We start from the raw sequence: 24,051 nt of genomic DNA, 5'->3' as shown, positions 1-24,051 counted from the left end.
AGGGCAAGACTAGGGGCGGAGGTAGGGGCGGGGGTAGGGGCAAGGGCAAAGTCCCGAGCTCTTCTTCGAACACGGGGGAAGAGGTAGAGGAGGAGGGTGAGGATGAGGCGGAGGAGAGGAGGACAATCTGGACCGTGTGGGAAAATGCCGTGCTTGCGAAGGCCTGGGTCGGTGTAGTAGAAGATCCCTATGTCGGGCCGAACTAGTATGTTGACCGATTGTGGCTTCGCATTAGTGAGGCCTACCGCTGCTGCAAACCGTCTGGGGCGAAGCCTCGTACTTCCGAGCAATGCCGGAAACAGTGGCTTCGGTTGAGGCCTAAGCTCAGTCGTTTTGCCGCCCTCTACCACAACAACATGCGCATGGCAACCAGCGGCATGTCTGAGGATGATGTGAAGAGGCGAGCCTTGGCCCAGTACCCCGACAAAGAATTGAAGTTCAAAGAGTTTGACCAATGGGAGGCCTTTCTCGTGGTCAAGGAATCGCAAAAGTTTGTTGTGGGTGTCGACTCGGGCTGGAAGCGGACGAAGATCAACTCTTCCGGTGAGTACAACAGCAGTGCTGGTTCGCACGAGCTCCCCGAAGCCGAGGAAGTGGCCCCGCTACCACGAACAGACTCTCGCCGTCGTCGTCGGCCGATGGGGAAAAAGGCTGCGCAGCGGATGGTGAGGGGAAGCGGCAGCGGAAGCGGGTTCTACGAGGTCGAATCAGAGGCCCCAGAAGACCCAGGGAACGACCGTTTCGCCCGCGCGTAGCTAACGAAGACCCTGATGCAGAGCACGAGTAAGTGGTTTAATACCCACGATCCTGTGTTCAAAAGGTTGTGCAAGGATGTGGTCGATCAATGTCGGCGCGATTTAGGAATGCCACCCATTGATGAGGACGGAGACGAGGACGAGGAGGAGTGAGAGCCGAGGGTATTATGTAATTTTATTTTTAAATAATGTAATTATTTTTTAAAAGTATGTAATTTTCTTTAAATTATGTAATTTTTTTTAATTATGTAATTTTTTTAATGAAGTTTCGAATTTTCCCGTATTTCGTGTCGACATTTTAATTCCGTAAATTTTAAGTCCGTAAATTGAATAATTGCGGGAAGTCCTAGTGCAGTGGGAAGTCCTAGTGATGTGGCAGTGGAATGGAAAGGGCTAGTGATGACGTGACAAATAGTTTTGTGGGAAATCCTAGTGGAAAGGGTGCCACCAGAGACGCATAGTTTTTTTTTTTTTTTTTAAATCACGTCTAGAATTAAGTTTGAGGACCATTGCAATTTTGATTTTCTATGATTATGTGCAGATCATTATCCAAATATATGTGGAGATTCATTATTGATCTTATGATTCTTATCCTATCGTAAAAGAAAATCAAGAGTGTGTCAATTAAAAATTATAAAAATATCAAGAGTGTGCTGTAATTTGGTTATGTGAATGCTAATTTTCCAGCAATATAATGAGTTATCAAATAAACAAATTATATGATGAATTGATATAAAAATTTCCAACACACACCTCAAAATCTATATTACCAATTGTTTTTTCTTGATTATATATAATACTCTCTCCATCCGTCATTAGGAGTCTCATTTATGAGCGACACGAGTTTTAAGAAATGTTAAGAAAAGTAGGTGGAAAAAAGTTAGTGGAATAATGGTCTCACTTGTATATATTAGTTTTAAATGAAATGTGAGTGAAATGAATTAGTGGAAGGTGAGACCCTATTACCATTTTATGGTAAAAGTGAACCGGGACTCCTATTCACAGACGGACTAAATGAAAAAAAAAGGGGACTTCTATTCGCTAACGGAGGGAGTAATAATTTAACCGATTGTGTGAATGAGAATAATATTTTTAAATTGGGGGACAGATGAAGATAGTGACAATATAATTGAATTTCACGTTTAAATAAAGTTTGAAATTGCAATTTTTTTTATTTGTATATAGGGGATTATCATTTGTAATTTTGCTTGTTATGAATTTATGTGGACATACATTTTCGAAACTTTCGTTCTAAACTTCTAATTAGAAGTAGTATTCCCTCCTTCACATACACACTTATCCTTTCTCATAAATAAATCAAGATTATGCCAATTCAAAAATAAAATAAAATAAAAACTAGGAGTGTGCAATGCAATTTAATTAGTAATGCGAATAAATATTAACTCTACACTAATGAGCTATTAACACCAAGTTATATTACTTGATTAAATAAATAAATTGAAAAGTGCTAGTAACAGTTTTATTTTCAAACAAAAAATACGGATTTTAAGATGAATTGCTAAAAAATAATACTTATTGAAGAGACTAATAGAGATGCATGCGGTTTTGATATCACTCAATCTAACAGATCCAGAGGATTCGACTAGATTTAGAGGCTAGAAGATCATGAAGCTATCAGACATGGGTCGTTGGATGCACTCTATTTCTTCAAAACTTCAACCCACTATACTACAACTAGCACATGGAAGTAAATGATCGATCCCACGAGGACGAATGTGTTACGAAACTGCATTTGAGGATGTTTTGGGAAAGGGTGGTTGGCTGCTGCCACGCAATTTTGTGGGTCGAGTACTAGAACTACTGGATCTGAGAGACTTAAACTACTTTACTCTACCTACTGGGTCTAAGAAATGAGAACGTACGGAACATGCATGACTTAGAGAAATGAGATATTTTAAAGTTCTAAGACAACTAAAGTTAACTTAACTAGATAGACTTTCCTAATTTGGACAAACAGGTATAAAGCGAAAAGTGGGGACAAGTTTCTTTAAACTACCAGGGTCTGGAAAAACATGCGGAAAAGTAAAAAGACAATGCAGACAGTACTGCCAGGGTCTGGAGAACATGCAGAAAAAGCAAAGTACATAAGCAGAAAGTACTGACAAAAGCAAATCTGGTTCTAACTACCAACAACTTCATCTTCTTCGGGAATCAAACGAGAATAGCAGATAAAACAGAGTATTAAACACCATGAAAACAGAGAAAACTTCAGATCTAAACTTAAAAACGAGATATTAAAGCCTAAACTAACAGATCTATGCTACTGGACCTAGAGGATGCATAAACAGAAAGTAAACAGCCATAATCATGCAAAACGTAAACAACAAACATCAGATCTACGAGACTCCAACTCAAATCCACCACGATTCAACAAATCCAAACATCTCCATACTAAATCCACAACCTTCATCAACAAACTAACAGATTTCAGCTCCAAACATCCAACAATCAACAAGAACGAAAGCGAAAAGGCAAGAAATAAACATCAACTTGGCGATATCCAACAAAAACTAACATTAACTTTCATAATAACGAGAAATAGGTTCGAATCCAGCAGATCAAAGCAAGAACTAGAGTTACGAAACTTAAAACCAACAAGTACTTGAAACGAAACAAACTAAACAAAGCAAAGTAGATATTGTTTCTTCGCCTTCACAAGGCGGTGTTACACAGCAGCAAAACAACGATGAGAACCACGACGGCGGCCAGGATCACTCCATCTCCAAGTGCGCAACAAGTGAAATGAGGAATTTTGAAGTGTGGAACTAAGGAACGGAACAAGAGCTCGAGCTAAGATTGTGTGTAGAAGTGGTTGTCTTGTTCTTCAAGGTTGAGCTCTTTATATATGTGAGGCTCTGATCCCTAGGGTATCCCTCTGGTAATTAGACGCTTTTGCCATTGAATAAGACTCTTTAAAATAATCTGCTCATGCTCCATTCTGCTCCTGTCGCCAACTTTTAATTCTCCCAGGTCCGAACGACGACATCTGATTTTTACTTCAATTTCATCTCTTTTGCATCTGTCAGGTCAGGTAACAACAATTCCTAGGTCCGGCAGATTTATTATGCACCTGAACTCAGAAACACAGATTAGCGCCCCAAATGCACAGAATTTTAACCCAAAACCAATGCATGAAACGAACCTTATCACTTATAGTTAAGGGGAGTGATCAATTGCTAACTCATCATTTAATTGCTAACTACAACTAATTTAAGGCCATAGGATTTTAGAAAACGTGTGATCTGCAATTTGCCACGTGTAATTTTCGTTTTTATTAATAAAATAAAAAAAAAGATTAAAAAAAACTCCAAATTAGGGTTTTGGATGAAAATGTCAATATAGTGTTTCGAAAATATCAACACAATGCTTTGAGAATGTCAACACAATGCTTTAAGAATGTTAACTCATTGCTTATATTACATTCTACATGTATTATATTGACATATTTTATAGTATGTTGACATTTCTGCTGTACGAAAAAATTAAAAAATTTCGAAAGTTTTTTCAAATTTTGACGTCGGAACATATGCATGTAGGATATCGTTGGAATCCTTGTGAAATTATCTTTAATTTGATATATGTTATATGAATTTAAAGTTTTGAGATTTCTTTTAAAAGTTAGTTATAACTAAACATGTTATAATTGACATTAATACCCCTATTGATATTTTTTGGAATTAATCCTATGGCCTTATTGTGTTTTTCGTTGATCGTATTGACATTTAGGGATTGATGATCTAAGCCCTTAATTTGAATATCTAATGGTTATTATTTAGTTGTAGTAAGCAATTAAGTTATGAGTTAGCAATATAACACTCCCATATAATTAATATTTGATCTTTAAAAGCATCTAGTTTACAGTTTAAATTAAAATTTTGTTTAGATAATTACTACCGAAATTGAAAGGAAAACTGAGAGCAAATATTTGTTCAGATCTTCACATCACTTTTGTAAAATTATTCTCCAAACTGATAGTATGATTTTTGCTTCCAATTGAAAGACGTTCTCAAAGTTCTTATTTAAGATAGTTCTGAAATGATCTATTTATTGTGTTAATTGTCAAATAAACTTTGATCCCATACTTTTTAGTTAATTACACTTTAATTAGTGGCTATTTTTTGGACTGTGTTTTCTCTTGAACTAAATATTGTAGTAGTAATAGATTTATCATGTAATCTGGATTGAAGTCATAATACTTCAATTACTAGCTAGATGTATGTGATTGGAAAGTGTGTGTTTGATTTGTGATTACATCAAATTTAACAGAATTATTATGTGAAGCCAAAAACATCAAATTTACACACAAACAAATTAAAGATACTGTATTTAAACAAAACAAGATAGTAATAGTACAATTTATTTATAGTACATTCGTTCAAACTAGTAAGGCCAACACACAAGAGAGTAGCAGGAGGGAGTACCATTTATTTATTGGACATACCTTCAAACTATTAAGACCAACACATTACATTGCATCATATATATATATATATATATATATATATATATATATATATATATATATGGGAGCATTAAGGTCCTATTACCCCCTAAGTGTCTTTCCTCTTCTTAATATCAACCATTAGATTGATGGAATGGATGGAGTAGATTAAAAGTGACAATCTGATCCCGTATTGCATTATTTGTCCATTTTCGTGCATTAAAAGGGTAAAGAAGTAAAACAACATAATACATAATCGGTTTCAAAACGGCAGGTCCGAAATTAACGCGGCATTTTCATCGACCTCTCAACTCCCCTCTGTCTCACTCCATCCCATCAACACTATTTCTGAAATATTCTCTCCTAAATCCACAAAACCCTAGCCGCCGATCGGTGAATTAGAATCAAGTTCTACGAACGCCGGCCGCCTCGAACGCTCCGTTGGTGCACCATTCCCGCCGTGGAATCTACGTCGCTGGACGATTCCCTACTTGAAATCACTACGTGCTCTTCGTCGTCGGAAGTCGAAACATCTCCTCCCAAAATCGAGGTTTGGTTCTGTTTTTTTTTGTTTGGTAGGCACAAACAGTCCTAAACATCGATTGAAGTCACAAACACTCTGAAACATCGATTCTGAGTTTATAAACGAAATAATGCACAAAATTCTTTGGCTCGATCTTGTTGGGAAAGTTGAAATTGCGGTTGGTAAGGATAGGGTTTTGTTCATCTTTGATATAACAATTACTTCTCTGCTTTGGATCTGGGTTTTGCCGTAGGTGTAATGCAAAAAAGACGTTGTTGTTTTGTTGGAGACGTTGGTATTGTGAGCATTCCATTTATTGTATTCTTGTTTTTTCGGGCATTTTTGTACACTTTTCAGCATTTTTTGGGTGAAACCGCACGGAGTTAAGGGTGAAAACTCACCGATTTTTCCCTATCGTCGCGCAGATATACAATGACTAAAAGACAACGCCTTTACAAAAGCCAGCCAGAACAGAATGAAGGTTATGCATCATTCCATCATTTTTGTGGATTATTATTCATGTTTGTGCATTACATCTTGAGTTCTGTCCATTACAAAATAAAAGGCTTGCAATACTTACTTAAACGCATAGAGTAGATGCAATTTATGTTCTGTGGTAATGTGGCATGTAGTTGTTGGATGCATCCCTTTTGCATTGGAATGCTTGGGTTTATGCATTATAGCTTCAGTTCTGTGCATTGGTAAAAAGATGACATGCATTACTTACTTAATCGCATAGGGTATTTTGGCTATTTTGTTATGTGGCAGCTTGGCATGAATTTGTGGGATCCATCCCTTTAGCAAATCATATGCTGGAATGTTTGTGTTTTGTGAATTACAGCTTCATTTCTGTGCATTGACAAATACATGGCGTGCATTACTTACTTCAACGTATAGATTGTTTGATCCAAAACATCTTTTCACCTGTTCTGGGCAGGTTCCAAGCACCGTCGGACTGAGTTTGACCAAGCCGTAGAGGATGTTATTCCCATAGGATTAGCTGAGAAACTGCGGAAAAGGTTAGCCGAGGAAGAGGCTGCAACAAGTTCACGCAATGAAGAATTGGAGAAAAAGAAACCCAGGGGAAAGAAAGCCGACCACCTTTACTGTCGTCAAAACCCAACCGAGTTCATATCGTGTATACAAAACCTGACTCCCCGTCAGAAGGAAGCTGTGATCGAACTGGGATTCGGCGCTGTCCTAGAGTTCAACATCAGGGAGTACCCAGGTTACCTAGCTTACCGGGTGTTGAAGTCGTTAAATCTGGCTCGGTGTGAGATTCCATTATCTGGTGGCGACCGCCTAACACTAGATGAGGAGGATGTCCACCTTACATTGGGCTTCCCGAGAGGGCGGATTCAGATTGCACGCAAAGAAGAATATCAATCAAACTTCGAGTTCAACGATATGGTTGCTGCGCGGTGTAAAAAGTCTCGGTACAAGCTGAACGCGACAGATGTTGCAAATATGATTACGGAAGAAACTGATGGTGGTCCGGTCTTCAAGCGTCTATTCATGTTCTTACTTGAGAATGCCTTGATGGAGACTCCGTCAGATGGCAATTGCAAGCCAAAAATACTACACTTTATCGACGATGTGGAGGCTATCAGTGACATGAATTGGTGCGGTTACGTCTTATCCGTGCTGGAAGTCACTTATCCGGGCTGGGACAAGGGGGATACTGCATACTTCACCGGGCCAATCCATTTTCTTTTGTTAGGTAATTGTGGCATTGCATTATATGTTACAGTACATGCATTAATTTTTGCTGCATTAATGAACCCAATATGTTGCATTAAAATAGCCTTTACTGTGAATTGTTTTTGTGTCAGTGTGCGTACGTGGACCGTGTGGTTCACATACGGAGGCGAGTCGAGCGTGCTTGGCCCACAATAAAAGGTTGGACAGCGGAGACCCTCAAGCAAAGGGAAGATGCAGAGCTTGATCAGTTCGGAACGGGGAGGTTAGAGGGCCGCATTGACAAACATCAGTATCTTATCGACGAGGAAGCAAGGAGGCTGGACGCTATGGAAAGGGGAGTGAGTGGAACCCCCAGCAGGAACAAGGCGAAGAGACTCAGAGATCGTTTTGTCGCTTCGAGTTCTTTGATGGGACACGCCATTTTGAGGTGGGTCGACGATTTTAAGCAGATACCTATTAAACTGCTTGAAGATGGGTGCTTCCGATTGGGGAGTCAGATTGGGTTGAAGTTGTTAGGGATGGAAGATGAAAAGCCTGTGGAAGATGAGGACATCATGACGACACTAACACAAGCGAGGGAAGACGAGGAAGAGTACAGTCCCGAGTGGATTGCTGAAATGGAGAAGATGATGCAGGCATACGACAAAAAGAAAACAATAAGCCGTGGATTTGATAGGCCATCGTTCGTCTTGGATGGATTTGATTTTCCGGACCCTTTTGCTACGCAGAAAGAACAACGGGCAGAGGGTTCTTCTAGGGAAGAGGAAAACACTAATGCCGAGGAGACCGGAGCTGATGGTGTTGGAGGTGAGCATGATGGTGTTGTTGTTTTTTGTAAAGTTTACAACGCCTTGTAAACAGAGGTTTTTGCTTTATTAAATCATAATTCACGCATTATTTACTTTTGTCAGGAGACAAGCCTATTTTGGATGTTGGATCTGGAGCGGCATCTGGGACAGCCGCAGGTGGTGTTGAAATCAGCCATGGGGTAGGAAAATTACATCATTGAATGTGTACTAATCCTTCATGTTACAAAATACCTAACTGTGATTCCATTGTTTACAGCAGGATGAGGCTAGAGGTGATAGTGAAGGAGGCTGCGGAGATAAAGGCAAAACAAAGAAGGCGAAGGGAAAACAAATCCTGGAACGCAGTGAGATTCCATCTGATAAGGCTGTAGGTCGTAAGGAGTTGAAGGGAAAACGGGCTGCCAATACAAAAGTAATTCCTTTAATAAAATATTATAATAATAATGTTGTGCATTATTTGACAGGTTGCATGCATTGAATTCAACTGTTCATTCATTAAAAGTATTCATTGGTTGCATTATATAGGCTGTATTAACCATAACAACATGGTGTGTATAATGCATTACAAGGTATTGTTAGTGCGCATTATTTAGGTTTTTTGTTGAAGTATACAATACTTATTATGCATTAAATGCTGCAAAGGGTATTGAGATTGGTGTGGGGGAAAAACCAAAAGAACCTGAAGTTCTTGCTGGAAAGGAGGCTGCTGGAAAGGTGGGTGGCGGAAAGGGAAAGGGTGTTGCTCCACAGGTTGTGGCTGGAAAGGGAAAAGGTGTTGCTGTGTCGGGCTTGGACACTCCAGATGGTGATTTTGAGGTATGTTGTATTTTAAAAGTGGGTTTGCGGATGAACTGTATTAACCCTGTCACCTATTATTGCAGGATCCCGGGAAGCTGGCATCATCCCGTTTCAAGACAGCCAGTCTGGCTGCCCGTTCTCCATTCCACAACCGGGCGATTACACTAACGGCAAAGCCAAACTATCCGGACAAGTCGCTATACTATTGGGTGCTGAGCACAGCCGAAGTGAATAAGTAAGTTTTTTAGTTTTGCTCGACTATTTCGTGTGAAATGGGTAACTTATGCACACTTTATTATTGTGCAGGGAGACGGTTGTCTACGTAGACGACTGTATCAAGACAATGCAGCTTGAATTCTTGTCGCTGGCGCCGTTCAAGCGCGTGAGCCCAGCCATTGTAGACACTTGGAGCGCCCACTTGAATAACATGGAGAAGCTCAAAGCTCCCGAAACAGTTGCTAGGGTCTTCTTCTCGACAAAACCATGCGTTAGTGAAATACCTTGTCCCCTAGTTGCTATTCAGTATTGCAATTATAAATAATTAACTTGTTTACCACATTACACTGTAGAGACACACCGTGATTGATACCCCGGCTGAATGGTCAGAAGACCAGTTGAGGGAGACATTCTGGACTCGGTTGTTCGATGATGTACTTGGAACGGGAATCTTCAGATGGGAGAACTTTGACATGGTAAATTCTATTACGCTTAAGCCATCTGATGTACATACGTTAACCTAATTTCATTTGTACAGTTTTTCTTCCCGGTTTGGGGTTCTACACATCAGTATGTGGTGTGTTTTGATCTGCAGGATGGCAACATGAACATCATCGACCACACATTGGCTGACTCCCACAAATCTTTCAAGGCAAAATATGGGAAAACACCCTCCCTTCTGGTGCGTGTTTGAGGGTATTCCTTTAAGTTGCATTACATTCGGATAACTGTGCATTATTTGTGTTTCTAATGCATTTTTTTGTGGGAATTTGTTGCAGAAACAATTTTTCGCAGAAGCGCTGGTGAAGTTGAAATCTAATCAAAAGGCAGCCGAGGTCCGAAAATGTAAGACACATGTGGTGGCTATGACTTGGAGGAGAAACGACCCATCTGTGGAGACGGCGGTGTACATCATGCGGCACATGGAGACTTATTTCGGCGGAAAGGACAAAGATTGGCAGTGTGGATTCACCGGCAAAGGGACAAAAAATCTGGAAATGTACAGAATGAAGGTAGCAAACGCACTGTTGTCTTCTACACACAATTCTGAGCGCGACACCAACATCTCTTATGCCGCCAAGTTCTGGAAAGAGAAGCCGCCAAAGTTCAATTTCGATAAGTGGGTCGACGAGTTTGGGCTGGATTGATTGCAAGAGTACTGATTAGAAACGATGTGGATTTTAAGTTGAAGACAGATAGTTTGGGGTAACTTATTTTGATTTGGTCAAATGACGAATGCTTTGAACCATACACTTGTTTTGATAACTGATGCATATTTTGGTACTATTGTGTGATGTAGTGCAGTGATATAGGATTAACTTAATCAACAATGGATGAAATAACCGAGAGTAATGCACAACATAGCACTATTAATGTAATGCTATGAAACGATAATGCATATTAACAGATTAATGGAGTAATGGAATAAATAAACGAGAGTGCTGCGCAATATGGCGTGTTTAATGCAAGTCTAAAAAACGATAACGCACAAAAACGGAGTAATGCATAGAACATACAAATTAATGCAAGGATATCTATCATGAATGCACATTATCAACGAACTCGACTAATGGAACAAAACGACAGAGTGATGCATAGAACATCCTCACTAATGCAAGCCTATAACTGCGATTATGCACAAAACCAAGAAAATCAACTAATGCAATGAATTGAGGGAGTGATGCACATAATATCCTTATTAATGCAAGGTTGTAAGTCGATAACGAACAGTAAACATCGCAAGTCCACGGAGTTGTTACGAAAAAATTGACGACATCGCTACAAATAATAAGAACAGAACCGAGGCGAAAAAAGTATTTTATTCGTTACAAAACACATCAAGCTTTCCGCTTGCCTTTACTGAGCGCTTTCTCCTTCTCCATCTCTTTAAGCATTGGACAGTTTCTAGAGTCGTGATGGCCCAACTCATCACACGCCTTACAACGTCTAAGAGGTCTAGCTGCCTCCTTTATAGCCTTTTCTCTCTTTGAAACCAGTCGGCTCGCGGAGCTGCTAGCATGACCCTTCGTCTTTACAACATCTGGAGGATGGACCTCTACAACTTCAGGCCTTGGCATTCCGTAAAATTCTTCAATCATGCGCCTCTTTTCAAACGCAGAGGTTGGAGGAGTTCCAGCTTGAAGAGAATTACCAAGTTCTTCCAAACCACTTACGAAACCACGAAGCACTTCAATGTCACTCTCAAAACGTCGAATAAAACCGTAGAACAGGGATATTCCTTGATTGGTAACAGTCTGCCTATCGTCAATGGTGGACCTTGTATCTACGGTGGACATTGTATCTACAGTGACATCAAGTCCATGTACGGCCTTGGCTAAGGGAGTCTTCATCCATCGGCTGTTGCAGTACATCTCTGGAATTTTTGACACTTCATTGTTCCTGAATAGGAAAAAAATATGGCAACACAAATAGCCCTGCCTACCGAACAATTTGCAGTCGCACGAGTATGATTCGTCAGTCTTGTCGTGTGTCACGGAATACGAATTCCGTCGGCTATCCCCAAGCTTGTAGGTGTCAATCGTATCTGTTGATGAAAAACCAAGCACACGGCATCTGTCATTCCCATCAACAATTTCTTCTTGTATCTTCCTGAACATACTGTCTGTGTAAATCGTCGCAGCATGTTTCTCGAAACCCAACTTAGTGGCCAGTATGGGCACGGAAGTAGCATCGTTGTAGTCCAGCTTTGTTCTAGCATTCCGCTGAAAGTCCAGAGCATTGTTGAAATACAAGTATAATTCGGCAAGGTTCGCTCGGGGCTTCATAAAATGTTTGTAGAAACTGTTTTCAGATTCTGATATGGACGTAGTCCTAATCATCGAACCAAGTGGGAAATCTCTGAAGTATGCCGGTATCCACATCTGTCTATACTCGTACAATGTGTTCAACCAATCAACGTCTTCCAGCTCATAACGCTCAATCACTCCATTCCACTCCTCTTCAAATTCATCGGGTTCAAGCAAGTCCGACCAAACGCATGCATTGAATTCCTTCTTGAAATCTTCGTCCCTAAGCAACCTGCCTGGAACCTTGGAAGCCAACTTGTGCATTATATGCCACATGCACCAGCGGTGTCGAGTTCCTACAAGAACCTCTTGAATAGCTGATCTCCTGCCCAAGTCTTGATCGGTCACAATCATTTTGGGGGCTACACCCATGCATTCGACGAAATGTTTGAACAACCAGGCAAATGCCCCTGTTTTCTCGTTGCAGACCAAACCAGCAGCAAATGTTACGGGTTTACCATGATTGTCCTTCCCCGTGAAAGGTGTGAAGATCATGCAATACCTGCGATGCACACAGGAATGTAGCATTAGCATAATTAATTCAGAATAATGCATAACGATAAAGTTGTAATGCACCTTTTTGGCTTTATAATGCACTCAGTAAAGTACAAATAAACAGAATATAATGTATACCTGTTTGTGTTGTAGGTGGAGTCAAACGCCACTATGTCACCAAACATATGGTAGTTCATCTTCATCAAACCATCACACCAAAAAAGGGCAACCAACTGGTTAGCAGCATTAACTTCGTAGTGATATGTGAAGGCATCCGACAACTCCTTCTTCTTCGCCATGGCGTCCAACACCATCTGCACGTCACAACCGTGTGCGAATGCTTTGATGTCGCGAGATGTATTCCTGATATCCCCAAGATTGCAACCGACTAGATCAAACCCACCGAAGATTTCCTTCAACACCTTAAAGGTAAGGGTGGGGCCTATATTAGCCTTGGAACAGTCAAGAATGAATTTGTGATGTACGTCATCCAACTTCCGGTTTAGTGTCATAAACTGCTGATGCTCCGACTCCACCATACAATGGTTGTGAACCTCGTTGAACTCGTGAATAATATATCCCGGTATTCCTGCTTCGGAAAAGTACTTGAAGGATATAGAAGCTTTACAACCACATCGCTTGGAAAGCCGCCTGCGTTTAAGAGTAAAACCAGAGCGTGCATTCACATCGTCTTCCTCGTTTGACCTCTTGCAGCCCTCCCTATTGCATACCACATAATACCAAGTAGTAACACCATCCGTCGCCTTCCTCATACCTTGTTTTCGCGTATCAAACCCAACAGCGCGGGCATACACATCATAAAACGCAAACGCAAAATCTAGGGATTGGAACTTCTGACCAATCACAGGCTTCAATTGTGGAGAACATTCAGGTATAACAAACACTGTACATAAAACGAAAGAAAAAACATATAAGAAATTATTATCATTACATGATACAAATCGTACATTACAACTTAAAAATAGTGCATTAGAATACAATATTTGAACATTACATACGACGAATATTACCACACTGTAGCCGAGACAATAACTAAACCCTAGACAAAACAATGAAACGCGTCGACTCCTAAAATGTCAACGAGATGAACGAACTCAAAACCAGATAAAACAAACAAGCATTCGTGAATTAGGTTTCATTACATGATATAAATCGTACATTACTGATAAGAAATAGTGCATTACAGTCTAATATTTGTACATTACATACGTCGATAAACACCATACAGTAGCCGAGAAAATAACTAAACCCTAGACAGAAAACTGAAACTCGTCGGCTCAACAACATACTACACCATGACCACCCATTACTGCTAAACCCTAGAAGATTATATTAAACTCGCCCAATACATTCACACACGACAGAAAATAAACAAAACCCTGCGAATGATTAAACGCAAAACTCCTAAAATATGAATGAGATGAACGAACTCAGATTCATAATAGACATGTGAAGACCTTAAATTACCTTCTTCCATTGTTGGAGAATAAGAAAAAAATCACAAACGATGGAACTTTTTCAATTCTTTTGATTCACGAATTTCTCCAGATTTACGATGCATCCAATCTTATTAATTCCTCAGTCATGTATTGATACAGAAAGATTTTTTGGAGAGAGAAGAAAGATTCTGCTAATTCCATGAAAAAAATCGATGAAGTATATTCTGAAGAGAAAATCAAGCAAGTTTCCATAACTAACTCCATTGTGAATTCCTAAAACACCCTACACGATTTTTTTAAGCATTTTAATTAATTACATGTGGCATTATTTATGGCCATAAGATCTTTAAATTGAATGACCAAGATTAAAAAGGAGAATAGAACATAAAACCAAAAAAGGATATGAATACATCCCTATATATATATATATAGAGTAGTGATATAAGAAAAGTGCCCATTAAGTACATAACTAGAGAATAAATCACAGCCACAAGATCAAGAAAATCAAGGGCTAGTTTTAACACATTTGATTTTCGAATTTGAAGGAGAAATCAGTTCACTCTATCACAGATTTACTTCACTATACAAGGCGGGGGTATAATGGACATTTCACAAATAAAATTAGGGTTAACAATTGAAATAATTTCTCATTACGGAATTCAATCAATCCCGCCATCACTCCACTTCCCGTCTTCTCCTTCTTCACCTATTCTCGAAATTTCGTCGTCGTCTTCCCATCGCTGCAATCGTCATCCATCGTCTCCATCCATCGTCGCCGTCTTCCCGTCGCTGCAATCGCCGTCGCCTCCATCCATCGTCGAACAATGAATTCAAATCAGAAAGATTTTTCAAAATGTAAGTTGTTCTACTAGTTTCTGATTTAGATTTCTCATTCTGAATTAGATTTAGTTTTAGAATAAAAGTTAGTTTTGAGAATTCTACAAATTCAAACATCGACAGTTTTAAATAAGTGAGATATGCAATAGTTTATTATGGAATCCAAATTGAACATAAGAACATCTACTTACAGTTAATTACAACAGTTAACTACTTCTATTTTTTGTGTAGGTTTTGATCGATAGAAAAGAAAAACAACCACCGTAGACTCCGATCGTGAGTAACAACTACCTGCTCTGTTTTTCATTTAGTGAAGTATTCCAGTGTTAGAGTGAAGTGTCTGTCATCTATGCTTGTAGTGCTTTGTTTTTCCATTTCAGTGAAGTAAAACATGGTTAGAGTGAAGTATTCCAGTGTTAGAGTGAAGTGTCTGTCATCTATGCTTGTAGTGCTTTGTTTTTCCATTTCAGTGAAGTAAAACATGGTTAAAGTGAAGTATTCCAGTGTTAGAGTGAAGTGTCTGTCATCTATGCTTGTAGTGCTTTGTTTTTCCATTTCAGTGAAGTAAAACATGGTTAGAGTGAAGTATTCCAGTGTTAGAGTGAAGTGTCTATCATCTATGCTTGTAGTGCTTTATTTTTCCATTTCAGTGAAGTAAAACATGGTTAGAGTGAAGTGTTTGTGATCCATGCTTATAATGCACTGTTTTTTCATCTTAGTGAAGTAAAATGTGCTTAGAGTGAAGTATTATTTGGTTAGAGTGAAGTGTTTGTAATCCATGCTTATAGTGCACAGTTTTTACATCTCAGTGAAGTAAAATGTGCTTAGAGTAAAATATTTCATGGTTAGAGTGAAGTGTTTGTGATGCATGTTATTAGTGATCTGTTTTCACCCCAGTGAAGTAAAAATGTGCTTAGAGTGAAGTATTTCATGGTTAAAGTGAAGTGTTTGTGATCCATGCTTATAGTGCACTGTTTTTTCATCTCAGTGAAGTAAAATGTGTGTAGTATTTCATGGTTAGAGTGAACTGTTTGTGACGCATGTTATTAGTGATCTATTTTTCATCCCAGTGAAGTAAAATGTGCTTAGAGTGAAGTATTTCATGGTTAGAGTGAAGCGTTTCTGATGCATGTTATTAGTGATCTGTTTTTTCAACTCAGTGAAGTAAAATGTGCTTAAAGTGAAGTATTCCATGGTTAGAGTGAAGTGTTTGTGATCCATACTTATAGTGCACTATTTTTTCATTTTAGTGAAGTAAAATGTGCTTAAAGTGAAGTATTCTTTGGTTAGAGTGAAGTGTTTGTGATGCATGTTAATGGTGATCTTTATGTGTTTGTGTAACGCCCCGCTTTTTCGAACCCTAATTTTTGTAACGTGGAAATTTCTGCATTAAATTCTTTTAATGCTATGATATATGTGGAATTAAATTGATGAGTGATTTATTGCAATATCCTTGCGACCTAATTGCGATATGGAGTCGAGTTTGAGTTGAATAGTCAAACATGTGGAATATGTGACGTGGCTATTGAATAGTCAATATTGTGGAAAATATGACGTGGCCGTGGAATGGTCAAAGTCGTTTGGAAATGTGAAGTGGAGGTGAATTTCGAAAAATGTGGATATTTTGATGTGGGAGGAAATAATATTTGGGGTGAATTATTTGCCTAAGGGATGAGTGAGAATTTAATAGGAGCATTATTTAAGTATGTGGAATTTTCGACCCTCCTATTTATTGGAGAAGAAATCCTATTTTTCTTGGATTTAATTATTGCTTGGGATAATTATCCGAATTAAATCCAAAGTCCGAATATCCCTAATTTGTTCCATGAATTTTCGGCCCCTATGATTTCTTTAAAGAGATTTTCGAAAATCTCTTATTATGGGAGAAGGGATTATTTTTATTATATTATTTGATCCCTTGTTTATTCTCTTCCATAAATAAATTCAAATATCCTAGCATATCTTGCCAAATCTAAGAAGATCTTACCATATCCTAATTTAAATAGGATTTAAATCTAATTCCTTCTAAGGAATGGAAAGTCACGCCACTTTTGGCTATACTTGGGGAGTATTTTATTTATTATATTCTTGCTCCGTGATATTTTATACTACTCCGTGAAATATTCAAATTAAATCATAGGCTAATTTAATAGCCTAGAATTCAAAATTCCCTATTTTTCTCTACCACTTCAACGCCACTTAACCACCATATCTTCTCCAAATCTTGATTTATTTAATTATTGGAGTATATCTTGCACTCTATAAATAAGAGGAGAGAAATCAAAACCCTAGCATTACAGAAAACCGCCCCCCTCTCTTCACGTCGCTCTCTCCATCTCCTCACTCTCTCAAATTTTTCTTCTACTTCCTTCATTTATTCTTCATCATTTGGAGAAGAATTGAAGCTGTAATTCAAGAAATCATTGAAGAATCAAGATCCTACTTGTTTCTACCGTTTGTTTTTGCAAGAAAAGGTACTTCTATTATTAATATTTTCTTCCTCTACCGATTAATCGGTGTTCTTGAGTCCACATGCATTTAGATCGAGTGAAGGGGGAAATTAATCGGTGAAATTGGATGCATGTGTGTGACTGTGTGTGTGGGTGTGTGTGTGGCCGAGAGTGTGTGTGTATGTGCATGCCTCGGTAGGCGTGCACATGTGTGTGGTGTGTGTGCGTGTGTTGTGTGGAGAAAAGCACTCATGCGTGACACGATTTGATGATAAATCTGGAATTGTTGTGTGAATAAAAACGATATGATAATCGTACTTTGATTATTGATGATTTTGAAAATAATCGATGGGAAAAGGGTAACGTGAGATCATGCATGATTTTGATCCATGATTGAGACTTATTTGAAAAATATGAACTAAAGGTGATAGTTCGCGTTCCCGGTGGGATATCAAGAAGAAGTGCATTTTTGTTGAACTCGAAAGAAATCGAGGTGGGCTTTACTCTAAACTCTCTTCTATGTGCAAACTTATGATGTTGGAGAAATAAGGGTGGATTGAACTGTTATGCCATGCCTATAAATTATTTTGGATATTGTGATTGCCTGATGCCTAGATTGTGAGTACGCTCCATTAGGCTACAGCGGCTATAAAAACGAATTCGGGTCTGAGTAGGGCCGCAAACCCTATCAGGCTAGTGTACACTGGGGATCGGGAGCCGTCCTTGCTAGTCGGCCGATCTCGTGGGCGAATAGTGTGGCCACACTTTCGTCGCACCATATGATAATGATGATTGATGAGAAAATGGGAGGTATTATTTGACTGGCCAGTCCATGATGAATATTTTGTGATACTCGATGCTTATCTTTAAATAAATGTAAAACCTCGAGTTCACTATAGTAAGGGTGGCATAACTATAAAATGATTTGGCATGAGTCCACTGAGTATGTTTAAAATACTCAGCCCTGCATGTGTTTTCCCTATGTGCAGGTTGAGCGGCGATGGGCGGTTGGTGGTGTTGAGAAGATTGAATCGGATAAAATGGATGTTTGGAACTATAAGTGTAGTCGTGTCTTCATACATGGCTCCGCTTTCTCTTGATATGCTTCCGCTGAATATTTTTGGAAAAATTATTATTTTTGGTTATGGTGAACTTAATTCTTTGTTTTGGAATGAGGGGAATTATTGCGTTTTGTTGGAATTACATTAAACCCTTGACTTTTGAGCTTAGTCTATTATATCTATTAAATCTTGATTCTCGTGAGTTAGCCGTTGACTTGTTGCCTTGATCTTCATTAAATACTTGGTCAAATCTCTCTAAATGAAACCCTAGTCTACATTCTTGTCGCCTTAAGTTCGCCTAGTTAACAGTCGCCGCATTTATTATACCCTAGAAATGCCGGGCTGTTACAGTTTGACTGTTGTTATGTTCAAGTATATTGTGTTTGAATGTTGTTATTAATCATTTTTTACTTTCTTTATATGATAGGATAATCAGTGAATCTTTGGGAAGCTGCGGATATACGTAAAGAAAGACGAAAGACGAAAGACGAAGAGAAAAATAAAGAGTAGGAGAAGCTTATGCATGTATAGAGAATGAAACAATTATAGAAACTGATATAGTTCATAACATGATTCAGTTCACTGTAATACCTATTCGGTTCATTTACATTCAGTAGTTTCATAACTTACATTAATATTTTATTCAAAAATTTTATTTATGTAGTTTCATGGATATATAGATTCAATTGATTTTTAATAGCTCTTTTGTTCACAAATGATATTTAACAAAATATAATTCACAAATAAACTAATTAATTGTTGATATGAATTAAACAACTAAAGAAGTGAATCAATTTGCAATCACAATGAACTAAAATAAGCACACAATGAACTAAAAACATGTTATTAGTGAACTAATTCAAACTTATACTGAACTAAAAAATAGGTACGCAACAAAATAAGTATGGTGAACCAAGAAGTTTTCAACGAAACAAAACTCACTTACAGTAAAATAAATATTGTTTATAGTGAAGTAATATGATGTTTGATATTTCAGTGAAGAGTATTATTTATATTATACTAATTTTCACTTCAGTTAAGTATAATGAGCATATCGTGATGTATATTGTGCGTATAGTGAAGTATATTCAACATTCCTCATAGCGTACTGTTTTTTCATTTTAGTGAAGTATATTGAGCATATAGTGATGCATATAACGTTTATAGTGAAGTAAATGTTGTTTTCATTTCGGTGAAGTATAATGAACGTATAGTGATGTATATAGTGCATATAGTGAAGTAAAAAACATGTTTAGAGTGATGTATTTCATGGTTAGAGTGAATGTTTGTGATGCATGCTTATAGTGCTCTGTTTTTTCATCTCTGAAGTAAAAACATGCTTAGAGTGAAGTATTCCATGGTTAGAGTGAAGTGTTTGTGATGCATGCTTATAGTGCTATGTTTTTTTCATCTTAGTGAAGTAAAAACATGCTTAGAGTGAAGTATTTCATGGTTAGAGTGAAGTGTTTGTGATGCATGCTTATAGTGATCTGTTTTTTCATCCCAGTGAAGTAAAAACATGCTTAGAGTGAAGTATTCTATGGTTAGAGTGAAGTGTTTGTGATCCTTACTTATAGTGCACTTGACAGGTCCCAAGAGTGTAGTGCAGGTTTGTGCTGTGTGTGATATCACTCGATCTAACAGGTCCAGAGGATTCGACTAGACTTCAGAGGCTAGAAAACCGTGGAACTATCAGAAAGGGGTCGTTGGATGCACTCTGTCCCTTCAAAAACCTCAACCCACTATACTACAACTAGCACAGGGAAGTAAAGGATCGATCCCATGAGGAAGCAGGTGTTACGGAACTGTAATTGAGGATGTTTTGGGAAAGGGTTGGCTGCTGCCACGCAATTTTTGTGGGTCGAGAACTTAAACCTACTGGGTCTGACAGATAAGCGAAATTTTAATCTAACTATCGTGTCTAATGGATCAGGAGAACTTTACTCTACCTACTGGACCTAAGAAACGAAAGCGTACGGAACATATATGACTCAGAGAAAATGAGATATTTTAAAGTTCTAAGACAGCTGGGGTAAACTTAACTAGACAGACTTCCCTAATTTGGACAGACAAGCATAAAGCAAAAAGCAAGACAAGTTTCCTCAAACTACCAGGGTCTGGAAAGCATGCAGAAAAGTAAAAGAGACAAAGTAGATCGTACTGACAGGTCTAGTAGATATGCAGAAAAGTACTGACATAAAGCAGATCTGGTTCTAACTACCAACAACTTCATCTTCTTCAGGAATCAAACGAGAATAGCAGAGAAAACAGAGTTTTAAACACCATGAAAACAGAGCAAACTTTAGATCTAAACTTAAAATGAGAAATTAAGGCCTAAACTAACAGATTTACGCTACTGGACTTAAAGGATGCAGAAACAGAAAGTAAATAGCCATAATCATGCATAACGTAAACATCAAGCACCAAATATGCGAAACTCCAACTCCGAAACACCAAGATTCAACAAATCCAAACATCTTCATATGCAAATTCCCAACCTCCAACAACAAACACAGATCTCAGCTCCAAACATCCAACAACAAACAAGAACGAAAGCTAAAAACAAGAGATGAACATAAACTCAGAGATATTCGACCAAAAGCAAACATAAACTTCCATAATAACTAGAAATAGGTCTGAATCCGGTAGATCAACGCAAGAAACTAGAGTTGTGAAACTTAGAAATCAACAAGGTACTAAACGAAAGCAAATAAAATTGTTTCTTCGCCTCCACAAGGCGGTGTTACACAGCAAAATAACAACGATGACGATGAGAACCACGGTGGCCAGAATCCTCCATGTCCAAGTGCGCAGCAGTCGAAGATGAAAATTTTAAGTAGGGAACTAGAACTAGAGATAGGAGAGTTTAGAAGTGGCTGTTCACCCCTCTTCTTCAAGGTTGAGCTCTTTATATATGTGAGGCTCTGATCCCTAGGGTATCCCCTCTAGTGATTTTACGCTCCTGCCCTTGAGTAAGACTCTTTAAAATAATTTGCTCTCGCTCCATTCTGCTCCTATCGCCAACTTTTGATTCTCCCAGGTCTGAACGACGACTTTTGATTTTTGCTTCAATTTCATCTCTTTTGCATCTGCCAGGTCAGGTAACAACAACTCCTGGGTCCGACAGATTTACTACGCACCTGAACTCAATAATGCACATTAGCGCCCCAAATGCACAGAATTTTAACCCTAAACCGATGCATGAAACGGGCCTTATCAGCACTGTTAATTATAGTTCACAAAATGAACTAATTTATTGTTTATGGTGAACTATATTGGCTTCATAGTGAAGTATATTTTTGTATAATGAATTGTATTGGCTTGAAGTATATTTTGTTCACATATGAACAGGTATTTGACAAAATATAGCTCACTACATTAAAAATGAGTCAAAGTGATCTAATTATGTTTTAAAGTGCTCAATCTTCTATCAACAACACCACATAGATCTGCATCTCTGTTACAACAATTTATCCCATGGAAAATCCTAAAAATCCAAATGATTTCAAATTCAAACGAAACTACAAAATATAAATTTGTTCATTCTCTAACTACATCACTTGCATAAAACTACAAAGATAGAGATAGATTATTGAGTTTGAGCGAGAGAGATTGAAGAATTGAAGAAGCGTGATCTGAGCCCTAGATTCCATGGCGTGATCGACATCCTCCGCCTCCAGCTCCTCAAGCTCGTTGCAAAGCCGCTCCTCCACCAACCGTACGTGCTGCCACGTCATCTGCAACTCCTCCTCCACCCTCTCCTCTCCCTCCAGGCTGCTCCGGAGCTCCCTCTCTAGCTCCAAATTCCTCCGCCGAAGCGCCTCCGACGCATCACTGTGACGGCCACAGATAGGCACAGAGAGAGAGAAAATGAAAATAGAAAGAGAGAGATAATGTGTGAATGAAGTGTGTATGTGAGAATATGGGAACAAAGTTTATTTCCAAAAATACCCCTATGCAATTTTTATTAATTAATAATGTGCACTTTTATTAATCATTGGATTAAGATAATATGTGGCTGAGATCTATTCTCTAGTTATATCTTTAAAATTAGTTAAACCCTGATCACTTCTATATATATATATATATATATATATAGGGAAGCATTAAGCTACTTTCACCCCTTTAGATACTATTTCTTTTTTAATATCATCCATTGGATGAAAGCAGTGGATGGTCCAGATTCCAAAATTGAATTTATTCTCGTCATGCATTATTGGTTTAATTTCGTGCATTACCAGGGTATAATAGTAAACATATAATGTCTGGAAACGGAAGGTCCGATAATTAAGCGAGAATTTGATAGACCATTCAACTTCTCGCTCCTCTGTCATTCCATCCATCATACCACGATCAAAAAACTTCCTCTCATCTTCAAAATCCGTCAAACCCTAGCCGCCGCCCTTGAAAACCCTAGGACTTCCGCGACTTCGATTCTCACCGTGAAAAGCTTCGACCGGCGAGGATTCCGAGTGTTCAAGAGTGTTGAAAATCCCGCTTCAGTTCGTTCGCGCCCTCGGTCCACTGTTCATATCGGTGTTTCATCCACGGTACGCTTAAAAAGTTCCAATTTTTAGTGCGATTTCTTAGATAAAATGTGAAATTGTGAGTATTAGATGGTGGGTTATCCAAATTTGGAAGGTTATTGTTGATTTCTTAGTGGTATGTGTTCTGACAGTAAGTTTTAGTGATGAAATTGACATGAAATTGGTGATTTTGTTGATTTCTAAGATGTTGATTTTGTTGGGCCTGTAGACTAATTTGGTGTGGTTTCTGTTGTCGTTGTGTATGTTAGATTTGCGATGTCAAATAGAGGCCGTCCCTTCAAAAGCCAGCCGACGCAGTCGGAAGGTGAGACCGTTGCGCCGTGTTTATGAAACTGATTATGTGGTTGTCCTTATTTTTGTACATTATTGAAAGTTTTTGTATACATTTGTTGACTTTATTTTTTGCATTACAAGTCTATTGTCTCTCTGTATCATGCTTGCCTCAGTGGTGACCGGTTTTGTTACATTATTCAGTGACTTTTATGCATTATTTGATTGGAATTGACCATTATTGATGTATGCGTTTAGTAGAAGGGTCATGTGGTTGGAGGTGTCCACTGATAAGTTGTGAGTTTTAAAAACTAGTGGGTTTCTTATATTCCAGTATGATGCATTATTGATCATTAGTTGTACATTGTTAGCCTTTATTTGTGCATTACAAGTCCAGTGCAACTCTGTTATATTCTAGCTTAAATTGGTGTACATTTGTGATACATTAGTCATTTCAAAGGCTGCATTATTATGTTGGTCTGCACCATTACTGATATATGTGTGTAGTAGTATTGATCATGTGGTTGGAGATGTCCACTAGTTCGTCTCATGAAGACGCAGAGAAGAGGAAGCCGAGGGGAAAGAAAGTCGATCACCTCTACTGTCGACAAACCCCCACCGAGTTCATTGCCTGTATAAAAAGCCTAACTCCACAGCAGAAGGAAGCCGTGAATGAAGTGGATTGATCGTATGGATAATCATTGGAAATGCTATTTATATTACTTTTAGCACTATGTTTTTTTTGGATAACTAATTTTGGTAGGGAAAAAAATGACTTGTTGCCATGTCTGTTTTGATCCATACATAGTATGCGGAACTACTTGCTAATAGAAGCATATTTTGGTACTAGTATCTGATGT

At 38.4% G+C, this 24,051-nt stretch overlaps 2 protein-coding genes across 2 annotated transcripts; one reads left to right on the top strand and one right to left on the bottom strand.

The window, feature by feature from the left end:
• The first annotated feature begins 6,172 nt into the window (after positions 1-6,172).
• LOC148933691 (uncharacterized) lies at positions 6,173-10,412 on the top strand. The gene is made up of 12 exons (XM_089061162.1): positions 6,173-6,221; positions 6,678-7,483; positions 7,573-8,248; positions 8,353-8,429; positions 8,510-8,662; positions 8,776-8,778; positions 8,893-9,066; positions 9,132-9,283; positions 9,355-9,535; positions 9,618-9,740; positions 9,803-9,946; positions 10,044-10,412. The coding sequence occupies exons 1-12, from the start codon at positions 6,173-6,175 to the stop codon at positions 10,410-10,412; spliced, it is 2,907 nt and encodes a 968-aa protein (XP_088917288.1).
• Positions 10,413-11,102: 690 nt separating this feature from the next.
• On the bottom strand, positions 11,103-14,064 carry LOC125199291 (protein FAR1-RELATED SEQUENCE 5-like). The gene is made up of 3 exons (XM_089061158.1): positions 14,055-14,064; positions 12,705-13,470; positions 11,103-12,573 (listed from the first exon to the last, which is right to left on the bottom strand). The coding sequence occupies exons 1-3, from the start codon at positions 14,062-14,064 to the stop codon at positions 11,103-11,105; spliced, it is 2,247 nt and encodes a 748-aa protein (XP_088917284.1).
• Between the last annotated feature and the right edge of the window lie 9,987 nt (positions 14,065-24,051).

The sequence above is a fragment of the Salvia hispanica genome, chromosome 1 (assembly GCF_029641045.1).
Source record: "Salvia hispanica isolate PSC_SH4W2 chromosome 1, Shi_PSC_v1, whole genome shotgun sequence".
Lineage (NCBI taxonomy): Eukaryota > Viridiplantae > Streptophyta > Magnoliopsida > Lamiales > Lamiaceae > Salvia > Salvia hispanica.
This window is presented reverse-complemented; position numbering and strand designations above follow the sequence as displayed.